This window comes from Electrophorus electricus, chromosome 13, assembly GCF_013358815.1.
Source record: "Electrophorus electricus isolate fEleEle1 chromosome 13, fEleEle1.pri, whole genome shotgun sequence".
NCBI lineage: Eukaryota > Metazoa > Chordata > Actinopteri > Gymnotiformes > Gymnotidae > Electrophorus > Electrophorus electricus.
This window is the reverse complement of record NC_049547.1, coordinates 4083695-4109223: the sequence shown is the minus strand read 5'-3', so window position 1 is coordinate 4109223 and position 25529 is coordinate 4083695. Positions and strand designations below refer to the sequence as shown.

The 25529-nt window shown below is 40.0% G+C and overlaps 4 protein-coding genes across 12 annotated transcripts in view; 1 reads left to right on the top strand and 3 right to left on the bottom strand.

Annotated features, from left to right (window-relative positions):
- Positions 1-3540, bottom strand: part of dtnbb (dystrobrevin, beta b) — a 28402-nt gene extending 24862 nt beyond the window's left edge. For all 6 annotated transcript variants that reach the window (XR_003411629.2, XM_027024733.2, XM_027024732.2 and 3 more), the window contains exons 1-5: positions 3279-3540; positions 2069-2139; positions 1473-1540; positions 1057-1137; positions 675-888 (exon numbers count right to left, since the gene is read on the bottom strand). Coding sequence is in view for 5 of the 6 variants with exons in the window: in XM_027024733.2 (XP_026880534.2) it covers positions 675-888; positions 1057-1137; positions 1473-1539 (362 nt within the window). In the remaining variant the exon portion in view is untranslated. The remainder of the gene's footprint in view (positions 1-674; positions 889-1056; positions 1138-1472; positions 1541-2068; positions 2140-3278) is intronic.
- A 353-nt stretch (positions 3541-3893) lies between these two features.
- Positions 3894-16204, bottom strand: asxl2 (ASXL transcriptional regulator 2). 3 transcript variants are annotated; one of them, XM_027024736.2, is made up of 13 exons: positions 16036-16204; positions 14326-14408; positions 14047-14049; positions 12778-12886; positions 12284-12425; positions 10959-11077; positions 10431-10551; positions 10059-10199; positions 9812-9972; positions 9567-9663; positions 9353-9458; positions 8680-9265; positions 3894-8563 (listed from the first exon to the last, which is right to left on the bottom strand). In XM_027024736.2, exons 1-13 carry the CDS (start codon positions 16090-16092, stop codon positions 6668-6670), a joined length of 3621 nt encoding a protein of 1206 aa, XP_026880537.2. In that variant the 5' UTR covers positions 16093-16204; the 3' UTR covers positions 3894-6667. The 3 variants fall into 3 exon arrangements, with proteins under 3 accessions (XP_026880537.2, XP_026880538.2, XP_026880539.2); XM_027024737.2 differs by lacking the exon at positions 14047-14049; XM_027024738.2 differs by lacking the exons at positions 12284-12425; positions 12778-12886; positions 14047-14049; positions 14326-14408; positions 16036-16204 and adding an exon at positions 11670-11772.
- Positions 16205-16472: 268 nt separating this feature from the next.
- kif3cb (kinesin family member 3Cb) lies at positions 16473-21538 on the bottom strand. The gene is made up of 8 exons (XM_027024722.2): positions 19817-21538; positions 19615-19716; positions 19400-19522; positions 18130-18248; positions 17859-17975; positions 17650-17758; positions 17399-17553; positions 16473-17248 (listed from the first exon to the last, which is right to left on the bottom strand). The coding sequence occupies exons 1-8, from the start codon at positions 21266-21268 to the stop codon at positions 17140-17142; spliced, it is 2286 nt and encodes a 761-aa protein (XP_026880523.2). The 5' UTR covers positions 21269-21538; the 3' UTR covers positions 16473-17139.
- A 602-nt stretch (positions 21539-22140) lies between these two features.
- Positions 22141-25289, top strand: slc30a1b (solute carrier family 30 member 1b). 2 transcript variants are annotated; one of them, XM_027024735.2, is made up of 2 exons: positions 22141-22923; positions 23101-25289. In XM_027024735.2, the coding sequence occupies exons 1-2, from the start codon at positions 22386-22388 to the stop codon at positions 23949-23951; spliced, it is 1389 nt and encodes a 462-aa protein (XP_026880536.2). In that variant the 5' UTR covers positions 22141-22385; the 3' UTR covers positions 23952-25289. The 2 variants fall into 2 exon arrangements, with proteins under 2 accessions (XP_026880536.2, XP_026880535.2); XM_027024734.2 differs by having other exon boundaries at positions 22141-22950.
- The last annotated feature ends 240 nt before the right edge of the window (positions 25290-25529 follow it).

Genomic DNA, 25529 nt, shown 5'->3' with positions numbered 1-25529 from the left:
ATCACCAGGAAAAAAAACCCAAATATAAGTGCAATAATCTAGTACAGGACTAGGAGCAGCCTCGTCTGGAACACAGGTCCTTAGAACATAAGAGCTTTATGGCACCATGTCACTTTAAAAATTCACAGTTTCCAGTGTTACACGATGTCTGGCGTGGAGACAATGTGAGTTCTGTGCCGACGAAAATACAGGCTGGTTTAACAGGAGGTAACGTCAAAGATTCCCCAACACTAAAACTGCTCTTTTAAACGAGTGTCTTTGTTGGATACTACAGTATGGTGTCAGACAACAGCTGTAGTTTCTCTTTATAACCAGTCCTGCTAGAAAGAGCTTGTACATGAGATTTGTCCCATGTCACAATCATTCTTCCCAACAGCTCCAAAAAGAAGCTTCAGCAAAAGTCGGCGCAAAAGTCAGGGTGTTCTACAGGTGAACTGAACACTGCCTTAATGTAAAATCTGTTTGGAGGGTAGAACTTTCCTTAGGTTTACTTTTATAAAAGACAACCAATTTGAAATGGGTGCGAGCTAACAAGCAGATGGAGAGCAAATATCCGGTCTGCACCTACAGAGTGTTATAATGGACGACAGGTGCTCAAATCAACGGTCCAACATATGCCGCCAAACCCGAGTTACTGCGAGTACAAGGCAGCGCTTGTATGTGGCAGGCCCCACCTGTCGTAGGTGGCCACCATAAAGTTGAGCAGCAGGCCTATAGACTGCTCCACATTGATCTGGTGGGTGGTGGGTAGGCGTTTGTTCAGCTGGTAGAAGATAGAGGAGAGGATGGTCTCCAGACGTGACACATTGATCTCAGCGCTGTGGTCCAGCGTGCTCAGACCGTTGTCACGGAATGCCTCGATCATGTTCCACACGTCCACGAGGTGAACTGCAAGAGCAGAAAACGGAAACAAAAGTGAGGATGAGGAGGGATTTGTAGTGGGCAAAAATATATGTGTATGCACACGTGCATGAGTACCATCAAGGAAATCAAAAGGGTAAACAGTAAGCACACTGTGGAGTATGAGAACGCAGGAAACATGAAGGAGCAACTTACGATTGCATCTTTTTTGAACAAACCGCAGCTTGCATGCAGTTCTGTATGTCGACAGCCGGATGACATCAAAGTTTTGTGCCCCTGGTTATAATAAGATCCATCATTCAACATTTTTTAAAAATCTTTTCGTCTTTTACACATAATAAAACAATTTTTTACCATTATAATTTACAAAATCAAATCATATTTAATAGGCTAGCGTTTGAATCAGTAACAGTTTTGCATGGACCAGCAGTCTTTACTCCTTCAGGTACTTGGTCGATATAATCTTTTTTACCCTCCGAGGACACAGATTTATGAAGTCATTTGCCCTGTGATAATAGGGTGAAGAAGAGCCGGCATGACCTCAGCTTCTGTATGTGTGTGTGGCCGTGTGCGTGTGTGTGTGGACAAAGCTTTGTAGAGTGTTAACTCACTCATCTCCATGAAGAGCTGTCTCTTCTCCACCATGATCTTATTACTCCTACTGCCCTCTTCAATCATTCTGAGCCACAGAAACACACAAGGTTTGCTATCCGTTACTGTTTTGTACATACACATGAAAACAAAGTCTTTCTCAATAATTATACTAATACTACTGCTACTACAAATAATAATAATATTCTGTCATTGTAGTGTTTGGACAATTACAGTATTCAATCAGTTTAGGTTTTACACATTGCTAGTAAATCCTAACCCTCATCCTATTTTATGATCATTTAACTTTTGTTTTGTTCCAGTCACTTTCGTTTATGAAAGACTTTTTTTCATCCAATAAACAACAACAGAAATTCACTATAAATCATGCTCTGATTGAATAATTGGCACATGTCAATAAAGATGCTTAGAAAAACCTACACTCAGTGACCAGCTGTGGACATTATACTTCATAAATGTTCACATTCCACGTCTCCCTGGAAAGTATTAGTACCCTGCTCTGTCCAGCACAAGTTGATTTTAGAAACCGTAATCTCTGAGTGCTTGAATATTTCTAAAGTTCAGACGCAGGGCATCAAAATAAGATGTTACTCACCTGTCTGTTGGGCTGGAAGCTAAGGGGAAGCAAAACTGGGAAATTCCTAGGAAAGGAAAAACATTCAGGCCCTAAAAGACAGAAGAAGAAGAAGAAGAAGAAGAAGAAGAAGAAGAAGAAGAAGAAGAAGAAGAAGAAGAAGAAGAAATATGCCACATTTTAGCGAGTAATGAAGTGGAAAAAAAAAGGTTTGCATCAAGGCCTTTGGTAAGGTCAGTAATGCTGATTTTTCTGGTCATGACAAAAGTTCTCATCAAGCGTGCAAATAATGATTCTCTACGCCATTACGTCCTGTAAAGGCAGCATCCTGGGCGAGAATTGACACAAAGGCTGACAAAAGGGTTCGCTGTGGCAGGAAACACATTGTACACCTTCAGTGAGGACAAGCCAGAAGTTATAGACAGACGTCAGAATGGGCTTTTTCACAGTTTCCCTGCATTTGAGATTATTGGTGTTGTTGTTGTTGTTGTTGTGATTTTGTTCTGTTGTGTTGGTGTTTTGATATAATCTATGTTTTTATCTAACAAATACACACACCATTATTCACTGCGTTAGAAATATTTTAATAAGGATTACAGCGCCGAGCGCCGTAGATATCGAGCACTGAACCACTATTTTCTTCAGCGAATGGAAAACTGTCTCGGGGCATTATGTCATACGCATCGTTTGCTTGGTGTAAATTAGAAGCTGAGATCATTGCAACATAATGACTTCTGGGTTGTAATAATTCATTGTGTCCTGAGAATGTAATTCTTTTGGTTTTACCGGTCATGAAACTGAATGGCTGCCTACGATAAAAAGGCCTGCTAAAAAACGAACGACACAACCGCACCTCTCCGCGGCAATGACATCGTTCTTTGACGTGAGTCAACGTGAGCACTCGGCGAATGTGGCATCGTCGAAAAGCACAGGGTACTCCACTTTCCAGCAAAAGCGCATTTTGCACAACCCACGACAGCGTGAAAAGACAAATACCCCTTGTTCGAAAGAGGAGAAATAGACGCATCATTTGCGGCCATGATGCATATAAAATTCCCTATTTAGCTTTTTTACTCAAAATATGTAACCTCTACCATATTATATAAATTCGCTATAGATAAGATAATGTTTCAGTAATGTAAATATGTGCGCAAAGTGAGGTCAATTTAGTCGTTTGTTTTGGCTTGTCATTACAAGTGGACGTGGAACAATCATTTGCAAATCATCTTACCAGCAGGAAATCACGCAGGTTGCGCTGCCATCATCAGCATCTGATGAGAGGGATAAATGGTCTTAGGTTCGTGAGAAGGAAATATTCCTGGCATGTCACAGCCTCCTCTCGCCTCGGTTTTTAATGCTGGTCGATAATTATCCACCGTTTGGTCAGCATTTCAACAGCCTTGTCTTCCTTCATCATCATATTTCTCTCGTGGTTACCGTTCCGTTTGATTCAGTCTTACGAACTGCAGTAGCCAGAAGTCGCTACCGCTCTTCTAAGCATCACTGAACAGCAGAGGACAGCAGAGCACGGGCAGGCGCGCGCGCACGTGCACAGCCACGGCCACATGCACTCCTACTAAGCAACCTTTTTTTAAAAACCAACATACTTATATGTATTATTACTCAAAAGAATAAATGTACTATTATAATACTAATGTTAGTATGCTACATCTGCGTCAACCTTTAAAGAGTACTAAACACAATTCTACTTCTGGCCTGTGATATAATCACTAATTAAGCTAGTATCTAAGGCATCTTGCAGAGTGATCATCATCTAGTGGGTAATTCTCCATAACAGTGATGAAAATAAAAATCTATACAGTTTATTATATATTTTATGCTTTTATTCATTGATAAAATACACTTTGCTTACAAGTGCTGATTATTTGTTTTCTATATTACATTCACGTTTATTTTACACATTTTTTCCTTAAAACTAAAAATGACACATAACAGGGTGGCACCCTGCCCTGGGTGTTCTCAACTCCACATATATGAAAAAACATTGCATCTGCAATCACAATAGGTCTGGCCAGACTGAGTCAGGAATATTCCTAAAAACAGGTATGTCAATAGTTACATTTATTACATTGTTTTAGAACTGTCATCAGCATAATGAGGCATATCTACATGCAGGGGTTTGTCTGAAGGAAAGGATTCATTATTTTGGCTAAACTATTTTACATTATAGCATTGTCCCATACAAAATAAAGTCATATTGCTCATTTACAGTATACCAAATTAAAAATTATTATATTGTCTACAAACAGGAATGTATAAAATTCATTCAGATCAAATTTTAGGTGAAATTCACCAATTTTCCAATACCTAAATCAAAGTAATTAAAAGCAAATACATTTTTATCACAGTTCTGTTATGTGTCTCTATTGTGTGTGTGCACATGTATATACACACACTGAATGTCATACTGCATATATCGATACAAAAGACCACAAACAGTTACCAACTGACACGACAAAGTTTAAAGACACCTGAAAAAGACCCTCACACCCAAAGACATCCTATACAAGTACTAAGTTGGTTTGTATAACAAGAATTATCGACATGGTGGAATCAGTGTGTGTGATGAGAGAGAAACAGACTAAAACAGAGAACTGGCTAAATGTTTTAGACATTACTGTATTATAAGGAAAACTTGAATTATACCAGAAAATACCAACAAATACATATTCTTTCAAAGAAATCCCACTTGAGTAACAGATGAGTATGTTCTAGACAAGACATGGACACATAAAACATTAAAAAGTCAGGTCTTTTGGGGGCATATATATCATGGGAATTCTCATTCCAAAAAAAAAACAAAAAAACAAGCAGTATAAAGTGTTATGTACACCCTGGATAGAGGCATAACAAAATGGGACAGTTAATACAAAGTCATAGTAAATACCCTGTTTCTTTAAATGTTTTGTAAATAGTATTTTATATTAAAATATATTAATTAAAATATATTACTTTTCAAAATTAGACTGACAATAAAAACTAAATCTGATTACCTAATTCCCACAAATTGGGTTTGGTATAATACCAAGCAAAATCTTTTAAATCTTAGGTAAAAGGCAGAAATTTCACAAACATGATTGACACAGAGATGCACAACATGCACACCTTTTATGTACATATTTTATATACTATATGTATTAAAATGTACCTGCCAATTTGAATTGTTTAAGGACAGTCCAATATTTAGAGTTAAAAAGCAACTTATAGTGTGATTTGTCTTAAGACATTTGCCACAGAGAAAAATCTTAGAAATAAGACCAGATGTGCAGATACATGAAAAAACTACACCCCCCCCCCCCAAAAGAAACTGAAGAAATGGCCATATAGAATAAAGAAAATCTTCATAGTCTCCCTTTTGAGTGTTGCATTACACCTCTTTGCTCACATGCATTTGCTAATAATAATCAGCATTAGGTTTATTGTTATTTTGTTTAAACAATATCTACAGTCCCAGGATTTCTTTAAAAGGCATTGTCTGTTTACACTCCTTAGTGGAGCATCATAAACAACAAAAGCATGATTAGACATATTACAAAATGCAAAGACCTGGATTTGCTCCTGAGAAGGAACACTAGATTATTTGATTGAGAAGTGTTTCAACTCGTACTCAAAAGTTTGCATTTTACTTTTATAGCGGATTAGCAGTCTGTTCAAGTTAATCATTTTAGTAATACAAAAGTGCAACCCTAAAAAGGAATACATAAAATTTTCTTTTAGATGACATGAGACTTTGATGCTCTATTATATTTAGATTGAGACATTTTAATATAAATATTATAAATATACAAAGTATTGCCACCTTCATCTGCCAATATAAACCGATTCTTACATTCCATCATATCCCTAAAAAAACGTTGAAGATAAGTGCTAGACTGTTATATTTATTCCCTTCTGCTCCATAAATAACTTCATTTTAGATCTACCACTGATGCCATTCATATCTAAGAGTACCACTTTAGCCTAGACATAAGGCAGATAATTAAAAACCTTTTAATATTCACAGTAATTCTTCAGAGTTAATTGGCATTTCAGCTGTGTGATTCTTTGCTTGGGGCCCAAAGGCCTAAACTGCTGAACAAAATTGTTTTTGCTAAATAAGTACTTTTTAGTAATTATTGTCTTGGATCCAACAAGCCACACAGTATTTAAAAAATGAATGATTTAAGAAAGCATGCCAAGGGGAGGTCAAGATCTTCACACCTACAAAAATAACAGTATACTGTTTCTTTCATATCTAAAATGCTATATTACAAAAATAATACGGAATATCACCAATGTTTACATATTGCCACTATTCAATGAGTCTTGCATCTAAAACAAGGTGCTCACTTTACAGTAAATTGACTGAGAGGAAGTATTATTCTGCATTGCACAAATTATATACATGAACCTTTCCTACCAACTGTCTGGAAAGCCAAAGAGCAACAGCATAAAAGACTTACTATTGTATGAAAATAGCTATATGAACACATGACCACAGTGAGAACTCTACCACACAGCTGAAAATTCACAACCTCTCACTGCACTATTTACTTGAATTATTTTTAGTAACAATAATATAGTAACAACAATTATAGTCACCCTTTGTCCTCGTCACCATTATCGTACCACCAGACATGACACACACAGATTGGAAGGGCCAATGCAATCATCATGGCAGAAGGCCCCACATCCCTTGCACATGATCATGGCCTTTAGCCGGCAGTAGCACTTTGACTGGACATCCTCCATCCCAGAAGCTTCTATGAAGGCCTGCTCTGGTGAGGTCTCACCCTTACCCTGATCTAGAAGGTGACCAGCAGGTATGGCAGTGACGGTAACAGAGAAAGACATCACCCCCCCACTGGCATTCTCAGTGCTGCACGCAACTGTAGGAATAGCACCAGTGTCAGCCATGCTGTCATCTAACGAGTGAGGCACAGACATGCTGATAGTGCCACCATAGAAAGCACCCATCACAGGTTCTTGTCCATTATGAGATTTCTGTGACTTGAAGGTGGTCACATGTGATTGACAGTCACCCAGCTGCTTTGGCCCTGAGATACTCTGTTTGCTACTGCAGATGTCAAGGTGTTGTCCTGGAGATGCTTCTTTGGTTCTTTTAGAGGTGCCTCCTTCTTCAGTACTGGACAAACAGCCCAGTGACTCCAAAGACTCAGACTTTATTTGAGGACAGTGTTGGTATTCTGGTGCTTCATCTGGCTTTGTGATGAGATATCCCTGATCTTCAACTTTAACCCCAGGAGGATTAGAGTATCCCCGTGAAGAGGCATGAAGGCTTCCTTTCAGTTCTGCCCCTTCTTTCTCCTCTCCATCCACATTTTCATTCTTCAGGTTGGCAAGGTGGGGTCGCTTGCTGCTCTCAGACCCTCTGCCATATGTGGAGATATTGAGGAGGTAGTGTCCTGTCATGGCAGGTTTAGATGCTCTCTTTCGCCCAAACAGGCCCAAACGCAACTTCGGCTGGTCATGAAAAGCCTCTGGATACCCTAGCCGATGGGGCTCAAAATGGGATGAGTGAGGGATCGACATAGAGATTTGGCACTGTTGACCTCTTTGCCTTAGAACATGGAGGATCTGCTCCTGAGTGTTCTTGTCCAGCATGTCCACACTGACTCCTGGTCTGCCTGACATCATAGACTGACCTGAAGAAGACTGCAGTTTAGATCTGCTAAAATTCTCTGTGACAAGGTTCGCACTACCGAGCCCTGCCCCAGGATTGCCATGGTTCCCCTTCTCTTGTGCGATTGCAGTTGCAGAGTGCACATCCATCTTGGCAAGTGGCTTTGGAAGAATTTTCTCAAGGGGAACTTCTTTACCTTGAAGGAGCTGAGTGACCAAAGGATTATTGGCAGGAATTGTAGAGCTCAATTTAGTCATCGAGGTCATTGATAAAGCTCCATCTTGTGCTCGCTGGCCATGCGGCAAACGTGCATTTGAAGGTGCGACCTGCATCTGACCAACAGAGAGGATATGATCTTTCAAAAGTGGGTTTGATACACACTGAGTGATCTGGGAATCCATGACAGACCTGTTTTCCTTTGAGAAGACTTGGGTTGTGCTGAGACTTTGAGCAAGACCAGGATCTGTCTGCCTAGTAGCACCCGTGGAAGGAGACATTTGCGAGAGACGCCCTGTGCAGTCAGGGGCAGGCGACGCAGAGAAAATCTTTCCTGGTGATACAGATTCTTCTGTAAGCAGGCTTCTACTGCTTGCTGGTGAAAAGTCCTCTGACAGAGACCGGGCTGGGGAAGGGGTGGAAGTGTCTCCAGCGGAGCCGGATCCTACGGTGGCTCCTTGAGATGTGGTGCCTGCTGCTGCTGCAGCTGCCGCAGCCCGCTGCTCCCGGGCTAACTTGGCCTTAGCTTTGATGTCGGCTAAAGTGCGTGCACCGGTGCAACCAGGACGAATGCTGGGTGGTGTCAACGGATGGGGAGTCCTTGGAGAGATTTGACCTGCAGCTGCAGGAGCAGACAGTATTCGTGCCACAGGGATCTAAAAACATTTAGAGATAGAATTATCATTCAAAAAAAAAAAAAAAAAAAAAAAACCCAATGAAACTATACAATGAAAAAAACTATAAAATTCACAGGCTGAACTATAAAACCTACTTTGAGAGGTGGGACCCTCTGTTGTGCTGCTGTTGCCAGGGGCGATCCTCCTGGTGGAGCAACACGAGGTCTCTTTTCCGCTACTTCTTGTTCACTACTGACTTTCCTCTTCAGTGACTCAGTGGTGATAACACAGGTTTGTGACACTGCCTCCTCAGCTTTTAGAGGTTCCTTCTCAAAAGCATCCTTTTGTTCAGAGCAGGTACTTACAGCTCCCTGAGGAGATGTCGGGGCATTGGACTTGAAATGACATTCCTGCACTTTATCATCTGTTACTGATGATGCTGAAGTTTCAACCTCTTTCGCTGGAGTTGCTTTAGATTCTCCCTGTTGCAAAGATGGAGTCGCTATGTCTGGAGATGCGACTGGTTCCATATCAGAGGCCTCTGGTTCTCGATAATTTCCTGATACTGTTGATTTCATGTCTTTGGATCTCAGTTCCTTGTGGCTGACCTCAGCAGCATGGCTTGGCTTCGAAGCTTCTGTGCTTGACACTGATTTCTCTGGTAGGGTTGAGACTTGGGCTGATGTAGAAAAGCCTTTAGTCTCTGTCAGCTCTCTGGATTCCTCAACACTCAATCCAGACCTGAAATGAATGAGTATCCGATATGAACTTTAACATGGCCTTTGATCTGCTCTCATTAATGTCCAACCAGTCTATAGGCAGACTTACTGTTCGCCATAAAAGCTTTCAAAGAAGCGCTCTTTCCAGTGCTCCACCTTCTTCTCTTTCTCAATCTCTTGCCGCATCCTCAGTCTCAACTCAGGGGTGAATTCACCTGTACAAAACACACCTTTAATATACCATCTAACATACAAACACATTATATTTCACAAACATTTCCACTGACATCTGTTTTATATATAATTAAACCGAACAAACCTACCTTCTGCCAGCCTCTCCTTCCAGGATTGTGCAGCAGATGTGAAAAACTCGTTGTTCAAAGCAGAACTGGTTACCCTCAGGAGCCCATCCATACAAGACTAGCAAACAAAGCACAATGTAAATCTGTCATTGCTGTAATTGTAACAGGCATACAATAAACAGTAAAAAGCAAACTAACCACCTTTTATCATCCTTTACTTTAACCATTAAATACAGTAAAGATATACTGTCTCTGTTTCAATATACCTGTTGGTCAATCTCTGGTAGCAGTTTCAAAAGTTTCTGCTGACATTCTGGGGGCAACATAGAAAATGTGTGTTTGTTGATTAGGGCCCGCAGGTTAGTGTTAACCAGGATGGAATCAGGCGTCTCCACATCGATCTCAAACCTGGTTCTTCTCAGCTGGCCTAAAGAAATAAGAGAAGATTAGAAAGCTCAGTTTTGACAAGTCCAGACAGTAACACGGGCACTGCAGACAAGTGAAAACACTCACGGGCACTGAGCCGACTGGAGCGCTGGGACATCTTCCTGGCAGCAACAGTGTGGCACACGTCTGCTTTAACAGAGGAGGAGGAGCTGGAGGTTGAATTCTGAGGACTGGCAGGGCAGTGCTCTGACTGTTTCAGTTCCCAGCCTTCAACAGGAAGAGATGTGGATTTACTGGATATTCCATTGCTGAGCCAACAATGACGAATGCATAAGATAATAAACATTAAGCCTAACAGGTACAAATCATCTGAATAATATTATGCTACATTGATAATTGTACAGATTTAAAGATTTTAAGCAACTGTGTAGTTTTGTCATTTGAGATATCAAGGTAATTTATACATCTAAAGGAAAGACAGCATACTGGAGAACATACCCGATTTGACAGATGCTGAATCAGCCATGTCTTTAACAGTTTTTAATAGCAGTCGAGGACTGGAGGCTGTTGGAATTCCACACTTTCGTCGCTGATTTCTCTGCTGTTGCTGTTTCAGAGCCTTTAAAAGAAGATATGCATTTGCTAAAATTATACTTTACTCTACAACACTTACATTTCGTCAACAACCTTATAATGATGAAGGTCTCACTAGTTGCCTCAGAATGCTTTAGAAGTATGACAGCTAACACACGTTAGCATGTCAGAAGCATTTCTTTTGCTGGTTGTTGGTTAAACCATTAATTCTATACACCCAAATGTACATTTGCATTTGTCTCCAGAATAAAGCAGTTTATAGCAATTATACTGAATTACCTATTCGTTCTAAGATCTCAGATGCACATTACAATACAACAGAGCACTCCCAGTTAAAACAGAAACTGAGCACACAATCACATAATGAAAAGTAAAACAACAAAACTATACTTAGATATTAATAAAAGGAAATGGTGGTAATGATGTAGACACCTGTTTTAGTGCTTTCTTGCTATGTTTTTGGGATGGAGAGATGAGCTTGCTGCTAGAGACAGATGGAGAGGAGCAGCGAGATTGTGGGGAAGACGGCTGCGACTGCAGTTTTGCTGGCCCTAAGAAATAAAGTAAAGCACAACGTTGAGTGTAGGTGCTAGTGTGCAAATGTATTTGCATGCATGCATGCATGCATGCATGCATGCAACACACACACACGCACACCTTTCTCTCCCTTTCTTTCTCTCCCAGAGTTAATTAAGGTCAGTTCCATTCATATGCACAATGTACATGCAATTTGTAACAGATGTTTATCTTGCAAAAATGCTGAGCTATAGTTTAAAATATCTGAATCTCTGTGCAATTTGTGTTTGCATTTATCTCGTGTGTTTCTGCAGATAGCTAATACAGTTCATTTGAACATCTGCCGCCAGGTTCTGAAAATGAACCTCAAAATGCTGACTAAAAAAATCATTAAGTACTTTTCAAATACTCTATGACCACTACTACATTTGCCTAAGAACATAGAACTCTTAAACGAAGACATCTGGACTCTTCAGAAAAATACATATGAGTAAAAAAGTATCTATACTACTGCCAGATTATTATTTCCTGGTTTTTGCGGTACTTGCCTCAGCCTTGTACAATTATGCCTGTTCCCAACGATATTCAAAGTTTATTGAAAATGTTCCAAGTGGATATCCTACTTACTGTCACTTGTTCTGTTTGACTCCACTCTGATAGACCACATTATTCTATAATATTCACAAACAGTTTTGCAGGATGGTGTGGGGTAAAGAATTCTGTAAGCTCAACAGCTATCTCCTCTCGAGTACATGAAGATGAGGAAGTGGTCTCAATTTGCAAAACAAACATTTCCTGTTTGAAACCTGATTTATCTACATGAATAATGTGGCCATAAAGCAACAGCATGACAGCAACATTGCAAATGTTTTCGAATAAGTTGAGAAGCATGAGATCCTGAAAAACATTTAATGTTAAACTAGTTTGGAGAACTAATGTAATAAAGTTTTACATAGCAACCTAGATACATAATGTGAAGATGTGCTTGAATGAGAGTTATATAAAATCAGTGATGAACCTTGGTTCATCACAGCAATCAGTCTGAAGCCGTCACAGATAAACACATGAACGATCCAAACAACCACAACCAGTAATCTACGCTCCTGTCATTTCTGGTTTCTCTTGATGATTTCTACATCTGTATTAGGACTGCACTGCCAATACTTTTAGCACCCGAATTATGTTAGTATGCCTGTGGAAGCAGGGCACAAGTATCGTTAGCCTCATAAGAAACCACTTACCTCTTCTCCTCCACCTTCCTCTGCGTCCCTCTTTGCTGCTACCACTGCTATTGTTTTCTGTGTTTCGAGTGTCAGACATATTATCACTGCTGTCTTCAGAAGCCTCCTCAGACAGTTCTTTCACCACATCCGCAATGTCCTTCTGCTCAAACAGCGCATACAGACACACACAAGTGCTGAGTCAACTTTGCATACATCATGCATAAACACATTGCTGAAAGTCATCTAAAGGAACACCGCCAGAACTAGTGTCAAGCTTTGGCACAATTTCGCCAGCTAGTTAAATTCAATAAAATACTCATAAATAAAAAGGTACAGACCATGAACATTACCAACATCTTGAATGTAATTGTGAAAGACTTATGTTTGGCCATATTATGTGGTAACGTTTGTTCACCTTCCTGTTTGAAACATCTGCCAAGACTTGCCTACGGGGTGTTTCTTTTTTCTGTTTCTCTTATTATAGTTTTGGTTTCTGGTGAACGTGCACAAACCTTTAGTGTATAAACTCCCATTCTACCCGGGACTTTGTAGAAAATCCCCTCTTCGCCACGAGAGTTTGTGTGGAGCATGGCATTGAGGCAGGCTAGAGGGGATGTGCCACTGGATATAATGAGAGAAGATAGCACAATGTACCTTTTAACAGACTGCTGAAGCAGGGATGGAGGATATGCTACATTATTGTCATTGCAATATATTATACTACATTACACTCTTTTAATTTAAGATACTGTGAACATATCAGGTATCACCAGTATTTGCAAAACACTGACTAAATGCATGTTTCATTAAAAAAGATTCATACCAACTACAGACACACAAGCAGTGGTTTCATACTGTAAATTGTTTTAAAAAGTTGTTTAATCTTTCCTTCCTTTCCTCGTCATAGTATATTTTTGAAAAAAGAAAGTAATACTCAGCTTCTCAGAGCCCTAGTTTTTAAATTAAACACTTCTGTTTGGCAGACGCACTAGGCGTTTTTTTTGGCAAAGACAAAACATTGCTGTATATACTGTTTATAGTTGTCGTCAAGTAGTACGTTATATGTTTTGCCATATCATCCAACCCTACTTCTAAATGGGCAACACAGAAAACCATGCACAATTGCACACATTTACACAGAATTTAATGTGGTTATTTATGATAAAATTATTTTCATCTAGTAAATGGAATTTCATTTACATCTTTGCTAAAAAAAATGGAAGGAACACAATGAATTTGAACACACCAACATCAAACAAATAATTAAGTATTAGCCTATTATTAAGACTTAGGTTAACGCATAACTTCTTCTGCTGCTGACAAAACGTGCACAATTTAATCAATCAATCTTGATGATTAATGTGGTTACTTGTATTATACTTATGTGCACATATACAATGAATAATAACCTAATCTCAGCTAATCTCACTGTCTAATATAGGCTAGGTAGCACTATGGTCTGCGATTCATAGTTAATTCAAGTTAATTTGTTTGTAGGTCTTGACATTTACATACAAAGCTGAGAGCTAAAGTCTAAAGGACATGGGGACCACTACCAACAGACAAGAGTACAGCTGTAACACTGCCTCTAGTTATTGTCATGATAAAGCACTACTGTGAGAGCTACAGCCCGTGAGTCCTGCCCATCTGGGTTTACAATCCCTTCGCATGCTGTGTCAATTAGGGGAAGGTTAATAGCATTCAAAGGTATGGGGCTAGGCCTCCTAGACTTAAGTTAGTGTAAGGAAAGGGGTGGGGGATAAACTCTTATTTAATCTTACCTTCTGGAAGACAATAGGGACAATGAAACAAAAAATAGATGTCAATTAAAAATCTGTGCATGTGTATATGCTTAGTACTTTTACCCTAAACAAAATGAGAGTGAACTTGGATGATAGATTAACAACATACAATCAAGACCAACAAAAAAAAAAAAGTAGTTTTTTTCCCCTCCAGATGTTAGCATGACCGTATAACCTAAGGTGATCATAAAATATGTATTTGGTTAAGAAACGGCAGAATAATATGAGACTATTGATGAGCTTTCAAGAGATGATCACCTGATCTCCTTGAGTCGCTCCCGCTGAATCACCTGTAGGATCTCTTTATGACTCATTGGTGTGTTTGGGTATTTCTCAAGTACCTGGAAAAAAAAAAAGACTCACAGGGTGACTCACAGTTCAGCATCCCGAACAAGCGGTGATGTCGAAATTACAGATACATTCAGTAAATTACATATTACAAAATATTAATTTGGGTTTTTTTATGTAGCCTATTAGATTATTTTTGTTTAAACAATGTTATCACAGGAAAGTTTTTGTGGGAAAATTATACTGAAGTCATTACTCAACTTTAACTGTCCTTTATGTACCAAAAAGATCTTTATGCCTCAGGTAAATCGGATAATTATAACATTTTAGCATTACAGCTTCAAGAACATCTAGGCCTATGGCTAAAGAAGGCCCAGGAATACAAGTAGTTTCAATTAGAAAACGCAATCACAGAGTTCAATTTCATCCATGTTCACCACTGTGGACAGGCAGTTGATGCCAGTACATTTTTATGTGGTCTAAATAATACACACACCTTAGCCAAGCTAGAGCTACATGTATGAGATCAGTCCCTGGACCAGTGCCGGAAAGCTATCCCTTCCCAGCTGTGTGAGGGGGGTGGTGAGTTTTCTCATTCTTAGAGCAGATTCGTAATACCATTACTTTTGCCAAGCATGATTCATTTCCTTTGTTTTAGACTAGCTGAAGAGAGACAGAAAAACTAAAACTTTTGCTTAGTCTAGTTCTACTTAGGTAGAAAGAAAAATAAAACATGGCATGTATTTACAAAAGCCAAGTAACGATCCTTTTACAGCCACTATCACATTCTTACACCCTTTTCTTTTTCACGCACCTTTATTTTTAAATCTCAAGTTTACTTTTTTACAGATCCACTAAACATATTAAATATGTAGGTTGTCATTAACGTCACACACACACATTACATAAACATATATATAAACATATAAAGAATTCCTCCTGCTTCAGTAGGCTTACAGCCTATGACACTAGTCCATGCTTGTCAACAATGTGTTAACTTTAATGTCAGCTTTTCTCTAACGGTCCGATACGTTCATTACCCTTTCTACAAACAATAGAAACAACTATTTTTCATTGAAAAATAAGTGTGCCTGTGTTATACTGTTTAAAATTCGGTTGTCAGTGAAACGAACAGACATAGCTAGCTAAGGTTAGCCCCGCACACAGAATAGCATGGCATATGGTTAGCTGCCAGTTAATCCAAAGTGAGTATTAGAAAATACGTCCCAAAGTAGCCAACATGGTTCGTGTAATTATGCACACACGTGTTTACAGAATCAAGTGGCGCACTGGCATGCCTTCAGAGGTCTATTCGTGGTGGTACACTTTCACTCTCTAATCCACTGGCTCCTCGTAACATTTTAGCTTAGCACAGCACGCTAGCTAGCTGGAGACAGAAACGTCACGCGCATAACGACGCGCAGTTGTTACATGAAACATAGTCCCTGGAAGAAAAGTGTATGACCCCGATAGTGTCCTCAAAAGTAAACCAGCGGATGTTTGCAATGACTTTGGCTATAAATGGATCAAGGGTAACTCTTTAGCAGCTTTAATCGAACAAGCGGGCCCTGATTTGCGTGCTCAACAGCCCCAGCGGGTCGTGAGCTCGTCGACAGTTTGTACGAGTGGGAGCGCAAGGCGAAGACGAGCAAAAACAAACGCGAACCGCCGCGGATTTACCGTTTTTGCCGCCTCCGCCCACGTCCTCCCCTTTTTCTTCCTCTGTCTTTCCCTCATGTCTGCTGGCGCGTTCCGAAACCGACGAGGAATTAAAAAAATAAATAAATAAAAATGCGCGACTGCGGGTGACTGTTAAAGTGGGAAACGTTGCTCTGGCTATCGCGCAGGACCCGCCACCTCTGCCATGTTGGGCTTTTACTGTAAGGAGCGGGTCACGTGACCCTCGGGGAGACGTCATCTTACTGTACCGTGGCAGCTCGGCGCAGGCCGTATCTCTGTTTGCATCCTCTGGCTGTGCTTTGCAGCTAGGAATGTGGGCCACTATTATATGTTAGCTCAATTAACATTCATTTGCAGTGAAGGTTAGAAAGCAGAGATCTGAACTATAGATGTAATGCCAGTTCCACCGAAGGCTGCGACCTTCAAAAGCACAGGTTTTATTGGCATTATATAACAGGTGGTTATCTCTTAAGCGCTGTGACTGACAGAATTGTGCTACCAACCTGGGGATTTTCAGATCAAGTTAAAGAAACAAAGTATGGATACAGAGGATTTTATAATTTCCATGTCACAGAAATGAAACTGAAACGTAAAAAGTAATTTTAGATTTTAAAGAATAGGCTCATTGTTAACTTAGAAAATGGCTGTTATATCTGGATTATATCCTCTAGAGGTCAGTATCTGTTAATGTTATAGTAAACGAATATGGCATTGGTTTGAATGAATGTTTCATATTACATATTTCAGGTCAGTTCTTGGTGGAGATACAAATCATGAGTGGACACATTATTATATGCCTTTTAAATAAGTGGCACCATTAGCAGGTCACTGGTTTATTATGCTATTTAACTATTTACTGTTTTTTTTTTATTCAAGAATGACATTAGACTACAGGATTATGCATTACATTAAGATTAAAGTTTCAAGTAAACAGGAGAAAACTGTGCATTTTTTTTTCATTGAAAGCGCTGATGCAGAATTAGCGTGTAACAAAGTAAAAGCCAAATGAAAACCCAAAAGCTCACAAAAAACAGCATACAAGCCATTGGATAGAGTTTTCTGTTGATTTATGAGATGTCTGAATCCATCTCATTTTAAAATATTTCATGGTTGGAGTATAGCAGCACATGCCCCTGTGGCTGAAGGTGAACACCGAGAACCGGACGCCTCAGAGCTGCTTGATGAAGGAGCTGGCAGAGTTGGTCCTTGATACCTTTGGAGAGAAAAAAGGGCGAGGTTCCAATACCTTAATACGGTTGACATCATAACATATATCATGGTGATAAAAGTCAGCAGATTATGACGACTGATGACAAGACTCTTCATTGTTAGTGTAAGATATTTTGGCTCACAACGTCCTCACCATGATCTGGCCCGCATTACGCGTGATGCTGTCGTCCTCCTGTGGTGACCAAAGTCACAGAGTAAGTCTTGCATCCTCATCTCTGCCCCTTGTAAGTCCAGAGGGACCATGGCTGGTGGCGTCATATCCAGCTCAAGAAGCATGACGTTTTCTGCCTGTGTAGTGCCACAACAGTAAGTCTTTGCACAGTCTTTCAGCAAATTTATTCACAATTCATGAAAATAATAAATAGACTGCCTGTCTGTACCAACCCTGTATCTGCAAGGAGCTCCTGTTGCCACAGCAACCTGTGCATACTGGCTAATTGGTCTCTTGTATCCTACTACAGAAGTTGGCCTTTGTCTGACACGAGGGGATTTGCTGGGGAATGAATTCCCATAAAAATATTGATTTATTTGTTAATTACTCATGATTTATGTAAATATCGAATTATAAAAATGATTCTATAACTTCTATTCACTTTTGTGATGGGAGAAGGGGCAGGATTTTCCACTGGTCTTCCTCGCTGTCAAAGTGGAGGCGGTTTATGATCTTGTTTTTCTCCTCAGGAGGAATGAAATTGTCAATGATGAGATTCCTAAAATGAAAATAAGAGAAATTAATTAAATCACAAGTTTGTAGGCTGACATTTCACACCGGGATCACTGTTAGTATATTTATGTATAATCATTTGAATGTGTATTGGAATTTGGTTGTGCATGTTTTGGTTTTTTTGGGGGGGGAGATAATACTTGAATTTCATCTCTCTTGTCAGCTCATTTAGTGTCTGCTCCAGTTCCTGTCTTGTTGTCACGTGTTCATCAATGATGTCTCCTATCTCAGATCTCACCAGCTGCAGTTTGCTATACAGCTTGGAATAAAGAACACACAGATTATGTTTATCCTTTGCATAAAATACAGGCTGATCAATTGAAAGAATCTGCTGAACTTGAGCTGAGTTAATAAACAGAATGCGTTTCCATGCATGTTAACATAATATAGTACTTAGTAATTGATTTATTATAGCATCCATTATTCAGTTACTATATATTGTTGACAAAATTACCATACCTAGTCCTCAGTAACAAAATCAACTCAATAACTTGTTTAAAGGGCAAAAATAATCAAATTATTTTAATAATTGCAAAACATCAATTTAGTATTGAAAACATGTATAGGTACTTTTTCAAAAACCTGTCAGAAATTACAGGATGATTTGGGGGTGTCATGCCCTGTCATAACTTGGGCCGAGGTGAAAGTTATACTGGTCTTCAACCCCACAACAATATAGTCATGGGTTTTTGTTAGCAATCAGTTTAGTCAGCACCTCCTATATAACAGATAAACTGTACTGACCGTCATACGTTTATACTATGATCTGTCATGACCTGTTATAATCCGACCCACAACTCCCGAAACAAAAAATTCACGAGTCATTGTTTAGCAGTGAACACAACCTTCACCCTTTACAAAAGAAAAACTCAACTCAAGGTGCTGAGAGTTACATGCGCAGACTAAAAAAAAGTCGCAGGTCATTCTTTGTCAGTGATCTAGGGAGCTCAACCAAATGTTCTTTCTTGCAAGGTGACAAGGTGGCTGCAATCCCTAACATGTTATTTTTTTTATCCCCTCTGATCTTCGGCTGTGTCTATACAACAAGCCTTATACCTGATTTCTGCCAAAAGAATACAACAGATAAATTGAACTGTGTGAATACTGTTTTGAACAGATCTTAAAAACCACAAATTCATGAAACAGTGACAAGCCCCCTAATTAAATCCCTTTTCTTACAAGAATACAAAGTGGATGCATATCCCGACATACCCCGTCATAATCTGATATGACAAGTAGTAACCTGATGCTAATCCTAATATGGAGGTGTGTGCATATCCTAAACTACATCCCCAGATTTCCCTGTGGAATGTCATGAGTTTAATCTGTTGTTTACATCGAAAAACACAAACATCGGCAACACTGAATCAACATTGACAGTGTTTATATATAGTGGCAAACATTCTTCACCTTCTTAAGCTTTTTGGTCTTAAGATCCACCTCCTGCTGTAGAGTAGAGAAGGTCTCTTTCAGCTCCACTGTCTCCTCATCCTGCTCAAACATCAGCTGTTGCATGTCCCTTTCCTGTCTCTCCTATAAGAAATCACACACACACACAGCAGTCTGGGTAATGAGATGACTACATTTGCTAAACACTGTGGTTATTGCATATTTGCAGTTGTTACCTGCTCTGCAATCTCCTGCCTCTTTAACTCCAGCATCCTCTGCTGCTCATTGGTGTGGTCAATGATGTTTTTTCCTCCAATCAAAAGCTTACTTTCCAAGGCCTTAAAAGAACCATGGTAAAGATGATTTGATGTATCATTTAATTGCTCTCTTAAGAAGAATGTTCTGGATAACAAAACCTAAACATGGATAAGTTCTAACCTTGTATTTTGAAATCATGATTTCCATGGCCTGCTGCTCCTTAAGCAAATCCTCCACAGCCTTCGCTTTCTCATCCAGCATGTCTAATTTCCTCCTAACCTCCGGGCTGTTATTGGCAGAGCTCTTGGCCATCTGCCCCACCTGCTGCTTCCACCAGTATTCCTCTACTGTCTCCTCCTGCACCATCTCAATTACATTCACCTCTGCGTTTTTGGGTGTTTCCACCTCCCCACTGCTCATGCTTCTCTTCATCCTCACACTATTCCTACGCTTCCTCCTTTCCTTTGCCAGCATCCCTCGTTCCTCTAGCTGTGCCTTCAGACGGGCTATCTCCTCTTGGAATTCACGGAGCAAAGCATCTTTGGGGTCCTCATTGATCTTTGGCCTGTTCCTGATGTTCTTTGCTCTGTTTGCAAATCTCAGAGTGGAAAGGGTCTCCTCATAGTGACATGAGGCGGGTCCTATTGTAGCCACCATGACTGTTTTAGAGTTCCCGCCTAAGGAATCCTGTAGCAGGCGGGTCAGTTTGGAATCCCTGTATGGGATGTGAGAATTTTTCCCGTCCACCAGGGCTGAAATGACATTTCCAAGAGCACAGAGGGACAAGTTTATCTTGGTGGCTTCTTTGAATCTTTGGCCCTGGACACCCGTCTTGCGTTGACGTTCACTGCCAGCGAGGTCTACCATGTTTAATTTCCCTACACGAATGTGTTCCTCTCCATCAATGCCCATCTCACTGCATTCAATGGTTATAACAAAAATTGCATGTGACCGTGAACTGTGCTCATTCATTTTAGTAAATCCAACAGACCTGGACTGATTTCCCAAGTTCATCACATGCTCAATTTCTTTGATGCTTTTTGTCACGACAGATGAGAGGTCTTTGACATACACGCCTAATTCTGGATTTTCCTTCAGCTCCAGTTTTTTACAGTTGTCCTTGCAAAGTAGGTCCCGTATTTCATCTTGATATATTTCCAGATAAGACACCCTGACCAAGTACTGCTGGTTCTGAGACCTAGATATATGTGTGAAAATGTGCTGAAAAGAATTTGGTATGACTCCTTGTTTCTCTGAATCCGTGGGCAGCCCGTGCATGGTGTACGTTTTTCCAGTTCCAGTTTGACCGTAAGCAAATATGGTTCCATTGAAACCAAGTAAGACAGAGTCAATAAGAGGTTTACATGAATAATCATACAATTCATGTTGTTTTGAAAGCATGTCATAGACCGCATCAAACGTGAATGTTTTCAACAGAGTTCCTGCCGCTTTAGGATTGCGCACGCTTACCTGTCCCAATTTCACATCCACTTCAACAATTTTCTCGTGACTCATCGCTTCTTCTTTCTTGTTTACAGGGCGGCACCGAACCACCACCTTGACAGTTTCTGATTTTTTACCTATAGACATGGACCGCGGTCGCATCAGCACTGTACTGTTCCTTTTAGACATTTTGTAATATAAAAATTACGTGCGCTAAAATTTTCTAACGGGGCGATGTCATGGAGATGCTATCATCGTAAATTATCATCCACAAGAAAACGACGAACTTCGCGTGTAGCTCAAAATGCATTTTCCCTGAAGGAAGAAGATATCCATCATATGCCATTGCTTTAATCTCTAGTCCACACACTGATCATCTCCTAAGGATGAGAGTAGTGCTCCAGCAACAGCATTCCATAGAAAGCGACCGCCGTCCAGCTCTCTGGTACACACCCTGCATCGCTGCAGACAATGGGCGCGTAGGCTATTAGGCTGTTGATAGGTAGCGCATCACTCCTACGTCCTGCATATAGGATCTGCTTACGCATTCCTAGGACAGATTAATATAGTCATATAGCACTAATAATAATACGGTTTTTAATGCAAAAATGATTAAATTATTCAGTAGCATTAGAGGTAAACGTAAGCCTATAATTTGATAAGCTCACAGTGTCTAGTAGTTTGGAGTAATTTTACTAAACTGTATATCCTTATGTTTCTTAAGACGTAAGCATTTTTAGACCATATATAGTCGATTTTAAAATATTATTCATATGCAAAGCAATTATTCTTGGGTTTTTTTTTTTTGGTTTGTTTGTTTGTTTGTTTTTTTGCACTTTAGTAGAAAACACACTTTAATATTTACAGTTGGTTGAAGAAACACACAAATGTCCATATTCTTGACATTTTTGATCAGAATAAAGTCTTATAATGTGACGCCACGAAGTCCCATAATGTTCCGCCAATAGGAAATAATGCTGGGGCGTGTCCCCACGACCGTGTGGACAAGTTCATGGGTTCGGGTGCAAAGTCTTACATTGTGATTAAAGTGGGTTGGCTAGTTATCGTAGGTATTTAATTGCGAATAGATTGAATAAATGCCGTGAATTTCGTTTATTCTCTTAGAGCGTGGATTAAACGTTGTTAACTCGTGAGTTACCAACAGCGACAGCGCATGCAGAATTGCATTTACAATTAAGCTTCTAACACACTAATATTTCTGCGCATTCAGAATTCTCCGTTCGGACCAAAATGTAAAGGAGTGCTTATTAAAACTGCTATCATTTGAAGCCCTGATGACAGAAACATGGGTTTGGAAAATAAGAATGGAAGGCTGTTGTGGATGCTCTTCCTAACTTTTGGATTCTTTATCGTTGAAGTTGTGGTGAGCCGAATGACAGCATCTCTAACGATGCTGTCTGATTCTTTTCACATGCTTTCTGATGTAATTTCTCTAGTCGTGGCTCTGGTTGCTGTGCACTTTGCGGAGAAAACACAAGGCACTAGCAAAAATACATTTGGATGGATCCGCGCAGAAGTCATGGGCGCTTTAGTCAATGCTGTATTTTTAATTACCCTCTGTTTCACCATTTTACTGGAGGCTATCGGACGTTACACAAAACCTCATGAGATTGAGAATCCACAAATTGTCATCTGGGTCGGCCTGATAGGTCTCCTTGTGAATTTATTCGGTCTTTTCTTGTTCCACGGCCATGCTGGAGCCAGTGAGCATGGACACTGTCATGGTACAAATCCAAGAAACTATGAAAAATCTGATAAATTGTCAAAGAAAGAGACTCAAGAGGAGACTAGCAGTTTAATGGAAAACAACTCTGGTCATCGAGGTAATCATACCCATCAAACAGAATCAGGTATTAATTATTAATTTAGCCAGAATAATTAAAAACTTCCCATTTAAGTCTTTGTAATTGTTAATGGTGGGATTTATCTTTATTTTAAAAATATGTGTAAAAATTGATTTTCAGTTCATTTTATACTGCATTGCTCTGATGCGTTTACAGTTATCTTAAGACATCGTCTGGATGATCAAATGAATGATGACACATCACTGGAACTGGAGCTCAGGTCTGAGTCATCCTCGCAGCTGAACATGCGTGGAGTATTCTTACATGTGTTGGGTGATGCCCTTGGTTCCATCATTGTGGTGGTCAATGCTCTCATCTTCACGTTTGTGTGGAAGCCATGCGATGGTAAGGAGATATGTATGAATCCCTGCCATGGCTCTGACCACCGGCTGATACGCTTAGACATGGTTGGCATGGCCAGCAATGGCATCGGGGCTGCTTCTGTAGCTGCGCCCTGCTGGGTACTCTACCTGGATCCCACCCTCTGCATCATGATGGTGGTCATCTTGTTCTACACCACCTTCCCGCTCTTAAAAGAGTCGGCGCTCATCCTCCTGCAGACCGTGCCCAAGCAGATCAACATGCAACAGCTGGACGGGAAGCTGAGGAGTCTCGAAGGGGTCCTAGCCATCCACGAACTGCACATCTGGCAGCTGGCTGGGAGCCGCATCATAGCCACGGCGCACGTCCAGTGCCATGACCCGGCCTCCTACATGGATGTAGCCAAGCGCATCAAAAACTTCTTCCACGACGAGGGCATCCACGCCACCACGGTACAGCCGGAGTTCTCCTCTGACACCACAGGACCCTGTGTCTTTGGGTGTGATCTGCCCTGCTACAGTCAGTGTGCTGCCAAGCTCTGCTGTGACGCGAGCTGGAAATCTGAATCGGAAGCGCTCGTGTGCACAGCGGACTCCTCCGGAAAGACCACCCCACAAAGGCACACTGCAGACTGGGACATCAGCCAGGAGCTTGTTCTGCAGACAGAGATGGAATCCACAGTTTAAACTCAACAGGAAAATGAGTAGTAAGCTTGACCTGAGCTAGCCAAGTGTTTCAAACAGTAAAGTAATGGCTAAAATGGAGTCAGATCCACTTGTGGTCTAATTATATTTCTAAGAATGGTTACCTCATTAGTTTTTCTAAGCAAAGTACAGTACATAAATGTAACCAGCATAACTAAACATGATGATACCTCCTATCTGAGACTGCTAACAATTCTAGAGCAATTATATATTTGTACACATCCAGTATTCATTAATTTGTTGGATGGACATATATTAATGGTGTAGTCCAGTAATTAAAATTCAAGATTTTAAAACACTTTAGTCATAATATAATAATTTCATTCTCATCTTCACAAGTACTATATATCTGTCTAATATAGTATATTTCTATGTTAAGAAAAAAAATTGTGTTTGTTGAGTTAATGAAATCATATTGTGTATTATTATTTAACATTTTTTTTCCATATTATATCTTAATAAATTAGTATGTCGTTATAATAATGTGGAAAATGTAATTATAATTGTTGCATCATAACTTACTTTTAAATGATTATTTTGCATGTTTTAAAGAAGGTCGTCATTTACACGGAATCATCCTGTGACATTTGATAAGCACAGAACAGGACACAAGTGTCACAAAAGGGAACAGGAATGAATGAAAATAGTCCAAAAACATATCAAAGAGAATAAAGAACGAAGCAGAGCACTGATGAATAAAATCCATCATTCATGAACACGGCTTGGGAGCTGACTCACTAGCTTGACTATAAAGCACTGGAGACGGGCACCTGCGGGAGTTAAGCATGTTAGGCTAAATGAGAGACAGGTGAAGGGCGGTACTAAAAATCGGGTGACTGAGATCGGATAAGTGTATGTGGGTTGTTAATGGTGGCTCATTGGCTGACGGGGGACCGACGACACATCTGCTGTCAAACGGAAGACTTTCAACTGGTTAGGTAATACCTGATATTTTATTAGCATTGATCAAAAACAAAATATATGTGATCTGTCAATACTGTGGCCCATTTGTGTTGTCAGCGGTTGTTTTAATTACTACCACATATAAATGTTGTATGTGCTCAGTAGGGAGTGTCTTACTGGCATGACATCTTATCCCCAGCACAGCTATCTAAGCTGCACCTCAGATGACCCTCAATACAATCTACTTACTTATGTATCTTTCGTGCACAAGTTTATAAACTGATTATTAGAATAGCTTAAATGCCTCCTATAAATATTCACTCTCTTTTAGGGGTTGGGATGGTGTATTCTAGTTCATTGGTATGTTTACTTCTAACCTAATATATTGTACTTGGATATATTCTATGAGTAAATGACAAAGCACTTTTGTAAATCGCTCTGGATAAGAGCGTCTGCTAAATGCCGTAAATGTAATGTAAATGTAAATGGTTGAAAATAGTGTTGAAATAAAGGCAGAACACAGTGCGGATTAATTCAATGAGGGCAGTGTGATGCAATTGCTAATGCAGTGTATGGGCCATTGTGTGACAACACAAGACAATCGAGAATAGCCCTTATTCAGTACATGCACAGTCCTCCAATCAGTCCACTAGGGTA